The sequence below is a fragment of the Equus przewalskii genome, chromosome 14, assembly GCF_037783145.1.
Source record: "Equus przewalskii isolate Varuska chromosome 14, EquPr2, whole genome shotgun sequence".
Taxonomy (NCBI): Eukaryota; Metazoa; Chordata; class Mammalia; order Perissodactyla; family Equidae; genus Equus; species Equus przewalskii.
In genome coordinates, this window is record NC_091844.1 from 29,409,380 (window position 1) to 29,426,677 (window position 17,298).

Sequence of the window (17,298 nt, forward strand, 5' to 3'; positions counted from 1 at the left end):
CTTAGTTTTAGCACTGAAAGTCCCCCATCCTGGCAATCCCCAGTCCTGGGAAAATTGAGGAAGTGAGAGGGTTGGTCACCGCCCTAGAGAAAGGTTACGGTGTAGAAGAGGGGGAGGGAAGATGGATGGCAGGGGTGTGTGGGGTGTGGCCCTGCAAAGACTGGGTGTAGGTGCAGAGCAGTTTGTAGGACAGCTTCTACTGTCTCTGGGAAGGGTGAGGTTGTCTGAGGGAGTGAGATGGGGATGGTGCAGGTGGTGGGGTGAGGAGTGAGGACAGCAGTGAGGGCAGAGGAGAGAAGGGCTGCTGAGGAATGCTGGGTGCAGATGCCCTGCAGCCCTGGCTGAGTAGGGGCAGCCACCACCAAGTGGTAGGTTTCTGTCCAGCTGACCTGCTGGCCCCACAGAGAAGGTGGCCTCATCTTTCCCTTGTGCTGCCCATCCATCGCATGACACATATCCTGTCTGTCTCTGCAGTCCCCACCCTGTGAAGCCCCTCAGTGCTGCCCCCGTGGAGGGCAGCCCTGACAGGAAGCAGCCCCGCTCCAGTCTGAGCACAGCCCTGAGCAGCGGGCTGGAGAAGCTCAAGACAGTTACATCTGGCAGCGTTCAGCCTGTGGCTCCGGCCCCTCAGGTCGGCCAGACAGTGGACACCAAGAGGCTGAAGGTGAGGCCCAGCAGGATGCCAGGGGGCGTCTGACCAGACGTTTGGTGCTGTGGAAAGAGGGCAGGCGTCTCAAGGTCAGGAGCAGGGTGCTGGGCAGGGCGGAGCAAGGAGCAGGCCTGGTCTCCCATGCCAAAGCCCTGAAGCCAGTTTGGCCATCTGTGGCATTAGAGATGGAGGCAGCTCCAGGGGCCTGTGGGTGTGAGACTAGGGTGTCGGTGGGCAGGCGGACAGATAGGCCTGAGGCTGTCCTGCTCACTCTCATTCCATCTGACTGCAGGACTCAGGTGTGCTGGATCAGTCGGCCAAGTACTACCACCTGACCCACGATGAGCTCATTGGCCTGCTTCTACAGCGGGAGCGGGAGCTGAGCCAGCGGGACGAGCATGTGCAGGAGCTGGAGAGCTACATCGACCGGCTTCTAGTGCGGATCATGGAGACCTCACCCACGTTGCTGCAGATCCCCCCTGGCACCCCCAAGTAGTCCTCTTCACTCCCGCCCCGGGAGGGTTGGCGTGGACCCATTGCCCTAACAGGGCTCACACCCTCCCTCCCTCCCACTGAACTCAGCCTCCCCGGGGCAGGGTGCAGTCTGTCCTCTATTGTGACTCTTTGCTCTCCCTCCTGCCTCAGTGGGGCTGCTGGAAAGGGGCCCTTTGGACTCCCATTGGAGGCATCAGGTTCCGTGTACAACTTGTGTGTCTTTGGGAGCCCTGGGTCTTTCCCACCTGCCTATTTTCGTATCCCTTAGCTTTGGGAGCTCCAGGGAATTGGAACAAAGCATTCAGCCCTCAAGATGGAGCAGGGGCAAGCTGCAATTTGATATGGTATCTGGGACATAGTTTATTACCCCTCAAGGATGGTTGTCCATTTCTTCCACGGCTAAACCCTCATCTTCTTCATCTCTCTCTAGCCCCTAGGGGACTCTTAGTATTACTGGGTCAGTGGCAAGGACCAAGCTGCCCGTTTGTGATTTATGGGCAACCAGAGCACCTGCTCTTCAGCCTCACATCTGTTCCCCTGAGAGAAAAGAGCCCGTGTGGTCTGCTGTAGTCTCATTTCTGCCATGCCCTGAGTCTGTCTGTTTCTAGCTATTTGCGGAGCGAGTGCAGTGTGGATGGAGGGAGATGATGTGTTCTCCAGGCCACTCCCTGCCCTCCTCTTCTGACCTTCCCTTTGAGTGTCATGTGTGAATGTGTGGAGAGCTGGGGCAGGTGGGGGGAGAGCGCCTCCTCACCCACCTTCAAGGTGTGGGCCCCTCTAGGCCTCAGGGTTTGGGGATCAAGCCTTGTCTCTGTTCTTGTTGCCTGTCCAGATGCCAAAACTGTGCTGCTGCAGGGTTTGACCTTTTGGAAACCAATGAAAATGTGCCTTTTGTGGGTGGGGTCAAGAGCCTCTGGATGTAGACCTCTCCCCCTGTTTGACATCCCCCTCCCTCCCTGTTGAGCACAAGGGGCTGATCTGTCAGGGCTCTGGGAATGGGAAAGGAGGAGGGGGGCAGCCCAGCTGGGCTCTCTGCCCCTCCCCTAGAGTTAATTTCAGTTAAGGGTGTGGCCAAGCTGCTGCTGCTCCCTCGGACTCCCTGCTCTCTTCTCCTCCTCCCTCAACCCCAATTGGGGAGGGTTCTAGGATAAAAACTGCATTCTGGAAGTGGGAGGTCCCATCTGCCTATAACTTAGGAAAAGCCTTTGTTGCCCTCCCATCCATCCACTAGCTGCCATCCCAGCCTCTCTTCTGCCCCATGGCCTTGCCTGGCTTGGCTGCAGTTCACTTTGAAATGAAGTGTCTGCCCTTTGGCCCAGCCCCTGCTGCAGAAACATGGCAGGCTTCCCCATGGCATCTGCAGGGAACCTTTGGTGGTTTGGGGCACCCTGCTTTAGCAAAAGTTCTGGGATAAGGAGGTATTGAAGGAGGGTACTTTTGAACCAGTGAGGAGCTAGAGGGTGAGAGCAAGTCTGGGATTGCCTCTTCTTTGTGAGGGCCTGTGGGATCGGTCGGGAAGCCTTGGGAGGAGATGTGCTCTATGGGTAACATCTTCTGCCAGAAGCAGAGGAGCCCCACACATGGGGGAAGGCCTCTGTGATGTTATCTACCTTAAGGACCACTCATCAAAGCTTGAGGAAAGTGTCCACAGGTGCCTAGGACTTCGGTCATGTTTTTTGGGGTCATTGAAGGTTGGAGAGGTGTCTGGGGGGGGGGGGGGGTCACTCCTCTACTAGGTATTCCTCTGGGCTCTATTCAGTCCCAGCCCTGACCCTGATCTTCTACTCATCCTTGATTGTGGGCCTCCAAAATGCCCAGCACAGGGATGTCTTCGGGAGAGTTTTGAGTTGAAGCCCAAGGTTCTTATTGGATGTTTCTGCTCCTGGCCACAAGTTAGAGGAGAGCTGCTGGTGGGGTGGGCAGGGAGCAGGCACAGTTCTGCTTTGCTGTTTGTCTTCCTAGTTGTAACTCCTGTTTATAAAGAGCTTGTTCTTCATGTTTTGAGCACTTTATGAAGAATAAAAAGTTCACATACTGCAGGTGCCTCTGTTGTGTTCCTGTTTGATGAGCATGTGAAGGAGGCTTCTTCGGAGAGAAGGCAGCCTTAAATCAAGGTGATGGGGTTCTTGGATGACACTGCCCCTGCCCGAACATCAGGGGCAGCAGCACAGTGTTGCCCAGTGGCCTGGACTCAGTCTTTTCTCACTCCCAGGATACCCACATTTACTGAGTACTGTCGGGGAGTATAGGGGTAAAAGACTTGATTCCTGTTCTCAAGCTGTGTAGTCTAGAAGGGAAAGATAAGACAGAAATCCAAGTTACAGATGGTTCTGCATGGCTAGCTAGAATCTCTCCAGCTTTAGGAAAAGTCTGTTTCTTGTGGTTCAACTGTGGATGAGGACCTGACTGCTACAGCTCATGAAGTGTCCAGAAAGACATGGGCAGGCATGAGCCAACCCTGCACCTCGGCATGAGACTAAGGAGATCCAAAGTGGGGTTCCCTAGGGTTGAAACCAAGTATTTCTACTATTCTCTTGGGTGAAACAGGCAGTTTCCCCAACTCTCTTCTTCCAGTCTGGCTCACTGGCCAGATAATTCAGTTAGGAATCTCTGCAACTCTGTTCTGCAGGAGGGTGTTGATTATCTCTGCTGGTTTCTTGTTCTTTGATCTGCAGTGCTCCCCCTTACCTAAAGTCCTTGTAGCTGGTGTTTGATAAACACTGCTGAACCCCATCTCCAACTCCCAGTTCTCTTCCTGCCCAGGAATTGGGCCCAGGAGAGATCTTCCATGGTTGGCCAAAGAAGTGGAGCCTGCCAAGGCTCTTAAGCCTCCACTGTTTAGGTCATACAGCCAACACACATTTGTCCCTGCTGTGAGCCCTCTGTACCTGGCACTGAGGACTTAGCAGTGAATCAAAAAGTCACAACTCCTGCTCTGTGGACCATAGAGTAGGAAAGACGGATACTCAAAACCTTAAATAACTATAAATGCAAGGGTGGCAAAAGAGAGGTTCTGGGTGCTAAAAGAGCACGTAGTGGGTTTTGTGGAGGTAGGGTGATGGATCAGGAAATGCAGTGTTTAGGCGGAGGCCAGAAAGATAGCCAGCGTCAGGCGAAGATAAAAAGTTAGTCTTCTGGGTACGGAATGTTCAAGGGTCAGGGGCGATGAGCGCCCAGCATGCTCCAGGAACAGCGTCAGGGTGGCTGCAGAGCACAGGGCGAGGGACAGGGTGGCTACAGAAGAAACTGCATAAAGATCGCGCAGTGCAACTCTGCAGAAGGCCTTCTGAGATTAACCCTACTCCGTCTGGAGTCCTTTCCCAACTGGTCCCGGGTCGGACTCGCTTGAGCAGGGCTCTTCCGGGCTGCAACTCCAGTAGCGATGCCCACCGCAGCAACTCAAACTTGTAGGGGCAGGTCACCAGCGAGGGATCGCCCTGTGGCCCCCTGTCGGGATTTTAGAGTCGTACATGCACGCTCTTCCCGGACTGCAGATCCCTGGCAAAACTGGCGGCGGGAACCGAGCCCGGGTCTGAGTCAGTGCAACTCTCCGCAGTCTAGGGTTGTTAAGCGCTGTGACGAGAAAAACTACATTCCCCACAACCCCTTGCGCCCCCGGCTGTCTGCGGTTGCTTATGACCAATCCGGAGAGGCAGCTGTGGCGGGGGCCGAGGAGGGACATTTTAAAAGGGCCGGAGATTGCGGGCGTCAGTGGCCATGGCGGATACAGCGACTACAGCATCGGCGGCGGCAGCGGCTAGTGCCGCCAACGCCTCGACCGATGCACCTCCTTTCCAGCTGGGCAAACCCCGCTTCCAGCAGGTGAGGACCGGGCTGTGGTCTGCGAGTCGGCGGGTGGCACAAGGAGGGCGAGCAAACTCCACTCCAAAATCCCCTTTAGCCCTAGGGTCTCCGACCCGCGGCCACCGGGGAGCCTGCAGCGACTGCCTCGGGGACCTCGGCCACAGTCGCCCCTTTCCCATTGGTCAGCAGGGTGGACGAGGACTCCCACCTTGGCTCCCTATTGGCTGTCGTCGCCGTCGCTCCGCGGCTGCCAGCGCCTCCCAGCCTCTCCCGCCCGAGGCGCTCTGTGATTGGTCACTGCCGGCCTCGGCCCGGGATCCGGGCGCCTGGGTCCGAGCGGCGTCTGCAGGGTCGCTTTGGGCTGTGCAGCGGTCCACTCTGGGCAGAAAGTTCGAGTCCGGCCCTGGGTGAGAAGTTGGCGTGGACGAGGTCCCTTCTAACTTTTTCCCCGGGTGGTGACTGGATTCTTTCCGAGCTGCTGGCGGAGGCTCCGGGCAGCACCTGCGCCCCGCGGTCGCGCTCCCAGCCCTCGATCCCACGCCGGGTCCGCCTTGCGCGACGGGTTGGGGCCACGAGCCGAGGGTGCCCGCGGCCCGGCGAACCCCGTCCCCTCGGCGGGGGATTCGCTGACGCAGCGAGTTGCCCGGTGGTGCCCTGCCGGGGACGGAGCGAGGACGTGCGGGGAGAACCGGGGTGCGGAGGAAACGCTGTGTCATCCCCGGGACCGCCGGCCGCTCGGGGGGTCCGCGTCCCCGGCCGGGAGCCCGCCCCAACCCCTCCCCAGGGGGTCGCCACAGCCGGGCCCTGCTGCCGCCGAGCGCTCGGCTCTGACCGACCCGGTTGGGCTCTCCGGGGCGCGGTGACAGCGGTCCTTTAACTCCGGGACCCCGGACAGGGCGTCGCTAACTCGGCCACGGAAACGGGGATCGAACCGGCGGCCCGGGCTGAAGGCTGAGAGGGGCCCTTCCCACGCCGTGGGCCACGCGTACTCTCCATCCCCGCTGCCTCCGGCGCCGAGGACACGGACTTTACTAGGAAAAGGGCAAAGAGACTGCTGAGGTGAACCGGGCTTGCCTGGGCTGGGGGCGGCGGAGGCGGGCAGAAAGAAGTTTGCAGGAAGGAAGGAAATTGTAGAAAGGTCGGCGCGGTGGGTTTGTTTCTGTTTTTTGGGTTTTTTTGGTGGTGATAGGAGAGGGACCGGTTCCAGCAAACTGGTGCACCGAGCTTCGCTGATACTTAAGGAAACGTGCTCCTGAGACTTCTGAGAAAATGTCCCCACGGTTTTTAAATAGGACTTTAATTTCTTTAAAAAAATAAACTGTCTGGGCATGTAGGTGCCTGAGGTGAGACTGGCGTCTTCCCGCCAGTGTAGCATGCCCCCTAGGATGACTGTCAGGAGTGCCTCTGCCTGTTCCAGAGTGACTCTTCATTGACTGTCCCCGTTTCCCGGCCCTCCACACACAGTGCACCCATCCTTCAAGGCTCAGTCAGGCCCACCTCCTCAGAAACATTTCCTCCCTTCTTCCCCTGTGACATTACCCACTGGTGGGACCAGGTCACTGACTCCCTCCTGCCTCTTTGGCCACCCAAAGTGTGATCCTCATAGGTCAGCCTTTACTGACAGTCTGCCCTGTGGTCCTCTACTCCTTCTCTGTGTGATTTCTCGGTCTCCTCAACCCCTGTGTGCGCCTTTTGAGAGAAGGGGCTGATCTTGCCCTTTGGGTTGTCTCCATCTTGCCTTGAGGTGGGGCTAGACACATAGTAACATGCCAAATAAAGATTCCTGGGTTGTTCGTTTTCCAATACCTATTCTGGGACATTCGGTCACACAACAGACATTTATCAACAACTTTTGAGTGGCTTTAACAACTGAGCTGTTCTGATCACCCCTGGAGCCATACAGGCACACCTGAGACTGCTGTCATCCTGGCAGCCTTTGCTAGAATCTCTTTCTGTCACTGCTCCTGAGGGCAGTAAAAGTGTTTGTTGTATTTGCCTTTGAGCACCCTTCCTCCAGCACAGTGGCCTGGGTAAACCACAGTGCACGTGATTCATCGCTGTTAAGGAACTTCTCCTCTTTTGCCCAAACCTGCTCCTTCCACACCACTCCCTAGTTATGCAAGCAGCCCAACCTGCCACCCAACTGACTCCCAAGAAACCTAAGAGTCACCTACGTACTTCCCTTCCTCACTCTCACTCTCTAAATACAACCAGAGGGCCAGCGTTCTCATTTCTTACTCAGCTCTCAAATGCACCAGTCTCCGTCTCTGGAATTCCAGACCAAGCCCCATCATCTATCTCCTGAGCCGCAGTGGAAGCCTCCCAGCAGGTCTCCCGGGTCCACTCTGGCTCCCTTCCAGTCCCTGCCTTGTCCTCATGGCGGTCCCAACAATGCAGGTCTGATCAGGTGACTCCCACTTCCCTGCTTAAACACCCTCGAGTGGCTTCCCCTCCTTCTAAGATAAAGACCTCACTTTTGAAAGGGCTTCAAAAGCCTGTGTGGCCCACCCCTGCTGACCTCTTCTTCCTCAAATCAAACCCCCCACCCCCACCCCCTAGAACTCTCCTTCCCACCACACTGGCTGTTTTCAGTGCCTTGAACCCTGAGTGGTTCATAATGCAGGGTCCATTCCCAGGGCCCACACCAAGGACATCACCCTCAATCCCCATCCAGTCTACTGCTTTCTGCAAGACCGGGTGCCAACGTCTTTCCGTACTCCCAGGAGTCATCGCAGAACTCTCTTCGTTTCCTCCGTCAAGGATCTCCCTGTGAAGGAGGGCAGGGGGAGGAAGGCACTGAGCAGCGTCAGGGTGGAGGAAGATGGCTCACCTTGATGGGCTGTGGTCTGTGACCACCTTTCTCCCTGTAGGATGATGCTGATAGCCCAGCGTTGTTCCGACCTTTTGGTGTGTTGACTTATTTAATTTTCACAACAATCCTGTGAGACAGGTATAGTTATCCCTTATATTGTAGGTAAGAAAATCGCAGCACACCAACGGATTAACGAACTTCCTAGGCATTCTGGCTCCAGAGTCAATGTTTGTTTGTTTATTTGTTTATTGTCAACTTTTTTATTATGGAGGTTTTCAGACATACAAAAGTGGAGGCAATTGTTGATGAACTCGTATGCACCCATCACTCCACTTCAACAATGACCACTGTAAAGCCAGCCTCATTTCATCTATACGCCCCCACCCCCAACCAGTGGATTATTTTAAAGCGAAGCCCAGACATCCCATCATTTTTTTGTACCTGCTAGTAGGTATCTCTAAAAAAACAAGAACTTGTTTGATTAGGGTTTTTTTTTTTTTTTTTGAGGAAGATTAACCCTGAACTAACATTTTCTGCCAATGCTCCTGTTTTTGCTGAGGAAGACTGGCCTTGGGGGGGTCTCTTTTATAAGGGCACTAATTCCATTCATGAGGGTTCTGCCCTCATTACCTTCTCACCTTCCAAAGTCCCCACCTCCTCATACTATCACCTTGGGGGTTAGGATTTCAACATAAGACTTTTGGGGGACACAAACATTCAGTCCATTGCACTATTCACATTTCCCTGATTGTCACGTCATTTTTTAAATAATTGGTTTGCTTGAATCGGGATCCCAGAAGCCCACAATTATATTTGACTGATATGCCTATTTTGTCTCTTCTAATCTATTGGTTCTGCCTTCTTTTTTTCTATTTGTTGAAGAAACTGGGTTATTTGTCCTGTAGGATTGCCCTCGTTCTGCATGTGGCTGAAGGCATCCCTGTGGTATTATTTAACATGTTCCCCTCTCCCCTATTGTTCCTGGAAACTTAAAGTCCATGCTTTTAACCACTGCCCCATACTGCCTAGCAAAGGGAAGATGACAAGACAGCCCCCGGGAAGCTCTGTGACCTGACTCTGCTCCCTTTCCTCCTCTGCTCATTTCCTCTCCTGATCTCGCTCTTTTCTTCCCTTCAGGCCCACACACCATTTTTTAGCAAATTGGGGGCCCAGAACAGAAAACATACACACATCCTTCTTCCCATTTGTGTTTCAGTCTATCCAGAAATGTTTTGTTTTTAAAATTCCTTGCTCCTTTGGAAGTCTCACTTTCAGGGGTGATGACTGGGGGTGTGGATCTGCTGGGACGGAAATCCACCGAAGCCTGTGGCGCAGAGCAGGTGGCTTCACAGGGCTCCCTCTAGAGTATGGGGAGCTCTCTGAGCAGGAGGATGCACACTTCGCTTCAAGGCTGAGGGCTTTGTGTGGGCTGAGTCAGGAGGCTCAGTGGGGAAGTTTCTTCTGTAGTTTGCCTGAAATAAGTTCTAAAATGCAAGTGCCTTGCTGATAGTTATGTGTTTTAATCATTTCTCTCCTATAGGCCAGAGAGTGACCGTTTCCCAGAGTGCTGTGGACAGGGCCAATGCCTAGTCCAGTGGCTCCAAACCCCTGCTGCACTTTAATCACCTGGGCAGGTTTCTAAACAGACATTGATGCCTGCCCCCAGCTGGTCCAGCCCTTCTGCCTTTGGGCTGCAGGTTCCATGAGTGTTTTATCTCTAAGCCAGAAGAGCAGTGGTTTAGAGGTGTGGGTCCAGGAGGGCTGTCAGTTTCTTCTAGGGTCTTTGCCCTCAGCTGCTGCTCGCAAGGCCCGCTCTGCCCCAGGGGCTGCTCTGCCCCAGGGGCCGTGGAGGTGGGAAGTCTTGCTGCCGTTCCAAGCCCCTGCTGAGAATTAGCTGACTCACCTTTCTACTAAAGGGAAAGGGAAGGAATCACTTGGCTGACTCATTCCTCCGGTGAAGAAAAAGGGAAGGAAAAACATCTACTGACTATCTGATTAGGTAAAGATGAGGGCTGAATTTTGGAGGGAAAAGAAGGCCATACATTTTAAACTATTGAGAAAATAAAAATTAATCAGACTGAGAAAGTAGAAACCTTCCCAGCCATTCATCAGGCTGGGAGAACAGACACATAAAGCCAGTTACAAAGAAACAGTGTTTCTCACAAGGACCCACTTCAGTTATAAAGTATCCTAACAACTTCCTTCTTTGAGAAGCCACTCTCTCAAGCTCACTGAGAAATCACCTTCTCCAAGATCATAGGTTGCCAGAAACTGTGCTGTTTAAAATATCAGTAGGAATGAAGCACCCCCCCCCCCCTTTTGATTGATGCGTCTATGTCACTTTAACTCAGAGAATCAACCCAAGCTCAGAGCTTCAAATGAGTCTCTGGACACAACCTGCCCCATTTATCCTAACTTTATAGTTTCTAAGGAAACAAGATTCTACACCCACTTCTCAGTCCAGATCTATGTGGACCCCTTTCCCCACAGCCTTGCTTTGCCTTGAGCCTATTAAAGCACCATTTCACTTAAATTTTACTCCACCTTTCTCCAGAATTCTATACTAACTCCATTTTTTCCCTTTTTTGGTGAAGTAGCCTGAAGTTCCTCTGCTGTGTGGCCTCCCTCATTGCAATGAGTCAGTAAACTTGACTTTGTCAGACTACAGGTCTGTCCCTGGGGGGGTCTTAGGCTGATCTGGCCAGGACATTATCATCTATGCTTAGCATTTCTAACTCAGAACACCTTTCTTGAATCTCAGGCCTCTATTTCCAAGTGTTTACTGAAAAATTACTTCTGGAAGGCCCTTTAAGTATCTCAAATGTACATAACCAGTACAGAACCATCTTCCTGTCCTCTAAATGAGTGTTCTTCTTGCTTTCCATATCCTTGTTAATAAGCATTAGTGTCTAACTAGAAATCCAGGCATTATCCACAGCTCTCTGATCTTCCTCATCCCGTAGACGGTCAGCCTTGCTCTACTCCCAGGACTTGGCACAGTGCAGGGCACACAGTCAGTCTTCAGTAGCTTTTTGGTGAATGAATGAATAAACCACAGGAGTCTGGTACAGTTTCTGACTCCAGCCTTCATGCCTTCCAGCTCTGCTGATACCGTTCTCTGCTTGGTAAACTCATCCACCTGCCTGTCCCAGCTCCTCTGGAAGCCTCCTTGACTCACTGGGAAGAAATAACCTGTGCCCCCACTGTGCTTTATGATGCCTCATTTCAGCATGGATCACAGTGTTTCGTAGTTGTTTACTTCTTTGTCTCTCTTGGTAGACAAGGTCCGTGAGGGCTTGAGGCTGCTCCATGCAGGGGGTGCCTTGGGGAGCAGAGAGATGGAGGCGGCATGGGGCCTGGTGTGTGCAGGGGACTTTGAGGTGACACGGGGCCTATGGCAGGGTCTTTGTGGGGAAGGGAAAGTTGGCTGCAGGGTCTGGTGTCCTAGTGAGCAAGAGGAGAGAGTGTGGAGGCTTCTGTTTCCTCCATGCAGGGGATGGGCTCCAAGAGCTGTGGGCTCCAGGGAGGATTTGGGGCCAAGCCCGGGGTGTAGAGCCTGGAGTGTAGCGAGGCATGAACTCCCAGCATTTGCGGCTCTCCCCTTTGTCACCCGGCTTGGTGCCCTCTCTCCTCCCCTCGAGCTGGCTCTGTCTCTTGGGCAGAAGGCCCAGCAGCAGTGTTGTTCCGTCTCCTTTCATTGTTCCCTAATGCCTGTGGCCTGCTTAGCACAAAGCCCTCCTTTTCTGGGGCCCCTGCTCTGGGGCAAGGCCGGGAGGAGCTGCCCCTCATTCTGGGCCTCATAGCAGTTCCAGGGCTTTGGGGAAAGGAAGGCCTGAGGGCTGTGAGCTGGGCACTATCAGGCTTGAGCTCTGCCTGTGTGAGCTTTCCCTGGGGGCAGGGCCTGAGCTGGATCTTGGAGAGGGAATCCCTCACTCGAGAGGTCCTAAGCAAAGCAAGGAGGCTGCTGTGGGCAGGGAAGGCTGGGTGAGGGCTGGGGACCAGGCCCCCCCTCCAGCCTGTGTGCTCAGTGGTGCTCGGGAGCTGCTGGAAGGCTTGGAGTGCATCTCAGTGCATTGGGAGGAGAGGGAAAAAATGGGAGACACCTTGAAGAGACATTGGGACTGGTCACTGAGTGCCTTAATAGTCTTTCTGAGTTGACTTTAGAAAGCCCTGAGGCCTGAGAAAGCTGTCCTCAGGTCACTGAGAAGTGAGGTCTCTTTGGTATTTATCACCCACAGGCATAGTCCTGGGGACTGTGGGACCCCAATAGTAAGGGTGAGCTGCGGGGGAGGGTTCCCCAGTGTCTAGAGGATGGTTTACAGCAGCTGATCTACTCTATTCTCCTTCCTCCCGCTCCAGACATCCTTCTATGGCCGCTTCAGGCACTTCCTGGATATCATCGACCCTCGCACACTGTTTGTCACTGAGGTAAGTCATGGCTGTCACTCTCAATGGAGGCCCCTTGACCTTTATACCTTGTCACTTTAGAAGATCTGTGGGTCATCTGTGTGTACACTTTATACACATTATCTCATTTCATCTGGATCTCATGACATCCCTTTAAGATGGATATATATCATTCTTCTTATTTCAAACTTTAATAAAATTACTACCAAGTACATGAATTACATGCTCATTACAGAAGTTCAAACAGTACAGATGTGTTTACGTAGAACAAAAAAGTATCCTTCATACACTCTTCCTACCAGTTCCCTCGTCTCACAGGTCATGTTAGCTTTATTAAGGCATAATTTTTTTTTTATATATGAACCATTCTATGGGTTTTGACAAACGTTCAGTCACGTATCTGCTGCCACAATGAAGATGCTGAACACTTCCATCTCTCTAAAAGGTTCCCTCATGTCTGTTTTTAATCAGTTTCCCCCTGCCCCGCCCAGTTCCTGGCAACCACTCGTCTGTTTTCTGTCCCTACTGTTTTGCTGTTTCTAGAATGTCACATAAATGGAATCCTACAGTATGTAGCTTTGTGTGTCTGGCTTCTTTGCCTTCTCATAATGCTTTTGAGGTTCATCGGTATTGTTGCATGTATCAGGACTTCGTCACTTATTGCTGAGCAGTATTCCACCGAAAGGGTGTTCCAGAACTTGTTTATCCATCCACTTGTTGGTGAACACCCAGGCTGTTCCCAGTTTGGGGCTATCAAAAATAAAACTGCCGTGAGCATTCTTTGTGTGGATGTTTGCCTTCATTTCTCTTGAGTAAATAAGTAGGACTGGGATTGCTGGCTCATCCGATAAGTGTGGTGAGCATGTATTTAACTTCATAGGAAACTGCCAAACTGTTGTTCAAAGTGACTGTACCTTTTACATTTCCATCACAATGTTCCGGTTTCTTCACATCCTCACCAGCACCTAGTACTGTCAAATTTTAATTTATTTCAGCCATCCCAAGAAGTGTCTCTATTGCCTTTGGATATATATTTACAAATGCATGTAGGAATGCATGCACATATAAAGTAGCAAATATTCGTTAAGCACTCACTGTGAGCAAGGCAATGTCGTAAGCACTTTACGTGCATTAGCTCATCAGGTGAACTCAAAGCAACCCTGTGAGGTAGATACTATTGTAAGTTCCATTTTACAGATGAGGAAACAGAAGTTAAGTCTCATGCACATGGTGCTGGCCAGTGGTGGAGCCAGGGTATGAACCCAGGTAAGCTTGTCTCCAGAATTCTTATTCTTAGCCAGTTTGCATTCCTGTTCAGGTAACTTGAGTTTAGGGAACTCTCCCGAGATTACTCAGCTGGCAGAAGGCCCGAGCTCCCACTCTGGACTCCCACATGCCCTGAGACAAGTCATGGTGCCTCTGAGTTGGCTTTGGAGCAGACAGCACTTCTCTGGACCTCTTCTCTGTGCTGAGCATTGGCTTGCTTCAGCCCTGGAGTTGATGAGCTCTGGGAAGGAAAAGCCATAAAGGAAAGAAGCACAAGGCCTGCTTGGCACCTGGGCCTGGAACCATCCCCATTGTGCCTGGAGGAGCAGCTCAATAAGGGGAAATGTGGGAATTACCCTGAATGTGGTTTCCTGCTGCATCTCAGCAAGGGTGAAGGGCTCAGGTATTTTTCTGACTGGCCTTACGTCTGGACGTACCACTTCTCAAGGGCGAGGCTGCTGTACTTCTGGGCCCTGTCTTTATTCTCCTAAGGAGTAATCAATGCCATTGCATAAAAATTTGAGAGAGCACCAAACTAGAGAAACTACTTACCTAGCCTAGGTTATGTGTCTTTCTAGAAAGTTCCAGAATGGTGCACAACTAGATACAGTTGCAACATAAATCCCAACATAAATGCCACCTGCTTAATGGAGGAGGCTGCAGAGGCCAGTGCTTAACTCAAAGGATGGAGGTGCTGGTGGTGGACTTTGAGGTGCATTGAGAGGTGGTGGAGGGAGCCTTGGGGAGACATTTCAGTGCTCCCCAGATTTCCACGAGCAGGCAGGGGCTTTGGGGATGGGTGGGCAGCTACAGCACAGCATGCTACCTATGCCATGGGTTCACACCCTCTCTGCTCTCCAGTCCACCCTCCTTTCATTCCCAGACCATTTCATTTTTCTACTCTCCTCCTGTACCATATCTTTCTTCTTCAACTCTTGGATTTCGAAAGGCCCCAACATTCTTGTACATCACTAAACCATTTTTGGTCTGTTTCCTCTATCAGTAAATACAAAAATTTCATACTTTTCTTTACTATTAATTGAAATGTCAAAGCAGCTTAATTATTTACTGATTAGAAAATAAACAATGGAATGGTAGTTTTCAAATATTTTTGAAATTCCACATGTTCCCTTCCCTCATCAAAGGTTCTGATAGGTTTCCCAGAAAGATCCGCACCTCCTCTCCCCACTGTCCCCCAGTTGGGGACTCTTTTCAGCACTACCTGCTGGCCTCTTGGAAAGTTTCTGCCCACAGAAGATCTTCTAGGCCCTACTAACTCTGGGAGGGCTCTGAGTGGGGCCTTCAGGCCCTCACTGGTTCTAGACCAGGCCAGTTGCTTAGCAAGACCATCTGCATGGAAGCGATGAGAAGTTGGAGGCACCGAGAGGAAAGAGTGTCTTCCCTGAGCTCCTTCCCCATGAACTGTGGCACTGCCAGGAGGGTCAAGATCCCCCTTCTGCTGGGCTCAGTCCACAGAACATGGCTCATGTCTATAAGACACTGTTTCTCTCCCGGGGCCATTGGCTCATGTCCGTGAGAGGAGAGTGGAGAACATGACGAAGAGGCTTTGAAAGCCGGCGGTTCCTGAGGTGGAAAGATCCTGGGCAGCTGAGCCATCTGGTGACCCCATTCTGAGGGGCATTAGCTGAGTTAATGTGTAGACTCATCTTGAGAGAGTTTGCAGCTCCTCGTTTGCAGTTTATAATTGACCAAGCTTTAAAAAGCTTCCAACCCTTGTATGTGTAATGAGGCGGAGGAAATTTTATTCACCGTAATTTCTCTTAGGAAGAAGGCTGTCTTTGTTCTAAGAATGTCTTGAGCAAGGCTTCAGAGGAGGAGGTTGGTCTGCTTGACAGAGGGGGAAGAACTGTGCTTTTGATCCTAAAAGGAGAGAGAAAAGAGAAGGACGAAGAGGTAGGAACAGAGGAAAGGACGTCGAGTAACCATGATGAGCTGAAAGGCCAGTGGCTGGGGCTCTTTTGAGATGGGTCATGCCTACAGTGCTTGTGAAAGTTATTGACATATCACACTATTGTCCCCTCCACCATCATTCCCGCGAGGTTGTCAGTAAAGTCTGCCTGGTTCATGAAATCTCTGCAGGAGTAGATTGTTTGGGGGGATCTTGAGTAGCTGAGTCTCCTGACAGGAAGCAGTGTGTGCAGGATCAGGCCTGAGGAAGCAGATTCCCAGGAGCTGGCAGAAGCCCAGCTTTGGCCTTCCACAGAGATCATGGAATTGGATCCGGATCTCTAAGGGCAAGGCTGTACCAGCTGACATGTAAGTTACTTTTAATTATGGACTGAAGATGAAAGGGATTTGCTATTCTGCATTCAACAGTTATTTAAGGGAATGAATGGTTGACAGATTATCATCCTGAAGGGCATAGAAAACCAGCTGAAATAGTGTTAACAACGCTGACTCAGTATCGGTGTAGTAATCTGAAACTATTTAGGGTGTATTGTAGGATAGAATAAATAAGTAAATATACTGATGCTGGGAATCAGGGTTCTCACCTTGGGAGTAGGGAGATTAAAAATATGGAGTAGGGAAAAGACAGACAACTCTGCGATGTTGTATTTGAATTGGAGGTGTGAATATGAAGTCACGATTTACCACCCCCCCCCCACACACACACACATACACATGTGTTTACATTTATATTTCCAATTTCCAGCCTCTGTTCACTGAAAGGGCCTGGAAGCAATGACACCCCAGAAACAATGTACCATTATGCACTAAAAGGATCCAGGGCTTCTTGGAGGGATGGCCAAATCCACCTCTGGGGCAAGGAGAGTTGCTATAGAAAGTAAGAAAGTGCTCAAAGAAGGATGGAAACACAGGAGGTGGCTTGAAAGGAAACCCACTGGCCAGATTTGGGACAATTTGAGCATTAAGAAGAATAAAAGCAATGGATTATAACATGTTGAATAATAATAATAATAACAATAAATCCACGAGTCCATAGTAATACTGAAAATCTGGGAGGGGGAACCTCTTCACAGAAGAATGTCGGCTAATAAATGTAGAAGGAAATAACCATTGTGTAATCCTCAGTGAAATAACTGATTCCAACCAGGATCTTTAATGGGTGCTCTTTCCACAGAGTAAAGGGTTTTTGGGAACTAGGATATTCGTATTCTCTGAGTAAGTATCACCCTGAAGATTATTTATCAATTACAAAGGGGAAAAGGTACCTTTATGGTGGAGAGCTTTGAGGACGCCCTTTAACCTGGTGGCCAAACTTAGCTTCGCTAACAGTGAAAAAACCCGACATTATGTGCTTCCTGATGAGATGTGATTCTAGTATTAATTCCTAAATACTGTAAAATATATGAAAGTCTAAAGATGAAAATTAAAACTGCTCATTATCCCACCTGCCAGAAATAAGCACCATTAGCATTTTTGTGTATGTCTATGTACAAAATTAGAATGGTTTATATAATATGTATATGTGTGTGTGTATATGTCTAGCTCTATCTATATAGATATATAAAGAATCATATGACATATATGTACACATAATGTCTATGTATACATGAGATATATTCTTTTTTCCATGTAGCATCTCATGAGCATTTTTCCTTGTCATTAAATGTTGTTTCAAAATATGTTTGATAACTGCATAGTAATCTATCATGTGGTTATTCTCTAATTTATTTAATCATTTTCTCTTTTGTTGACCATTTGGATGGTTTCAAGTCTTTTGCCATTATAAATAATACTGCGATAAATATCCTTGTACATAAATCTCCCCATATTCCCCTTATTTCTTTTGGATAAATTCCTAGAATTTATGAATGAAAGACATAATAGGGCTTTTGATATATATTACCACATTGCCCTGCAAATTGTACCAGCCTGTGCC

The 17,298-nt window shown here is 50.7% G+C and overlaps 2 protein-coding genes across 12 annotated transcripts in view; both read left to right on the top strand.

Annotated features, from left to right (window-relative positions):
- RAB11FIP5 (RAB11 family interacting protein 5) overlaps window positions 1-3,181 on the top strand; it is a 38,467-nt gene extending 35,286 nt beyond the window's left edge. For all 4 annotated transcript variants that reach the window (XM_008516591.2, XM_070572404.1, XM_070572403.1 and 1 more), the window contains 2 exons: window positions 475-664; window positions 942-3,181. In XM_008516591.2, coding sequence (XP_008514813.2) covers window positions 475-664; window positions 942-1,145 — 394 coding nt within the window. In that variant the 3' untranslated portion in view covers window positions 1,146-3,181. The remainder of the gene's footprint in view (window positions 1-474; window positions 665-941) is intronic.
- Window positions 3,182-4,755: 1,574 nt separating this feature from the next.
- SFXN5 (sideroflexin 5) overlaps window positions 4,756-17,298 on the top strand; it is a 108,024-nt gene continuing 95,481 nt past the window's right edge. For 5 of the 8 annotated variants that reach the window (XR_011525977.1, XR_011525978.1, XR_011525979.1 and 2 more), the window contains exons 1-2: window positions 4,808-4,966; window positions 12,120-12,188. Coding sequence is in view for 3 of the 8 variants with exons in the window: in XM_070572410.1 (XP_070428511.1) it covers window positions 4,862-4,966; window positions 12,120-12,188 (174 nt within the window). In the remaining 5 variants the exon portion in view is untranslated. Of the gene's footprint in view, window positions 4,967-5,045; window positions 6,008-12,119; window positions 12,189-17,298 lie in introns of those variants that run through there. The other 3 variants (XM_008516590.2, XM_070572408.1, XM_070572407.1) reach the window with 3 other exon arrangements.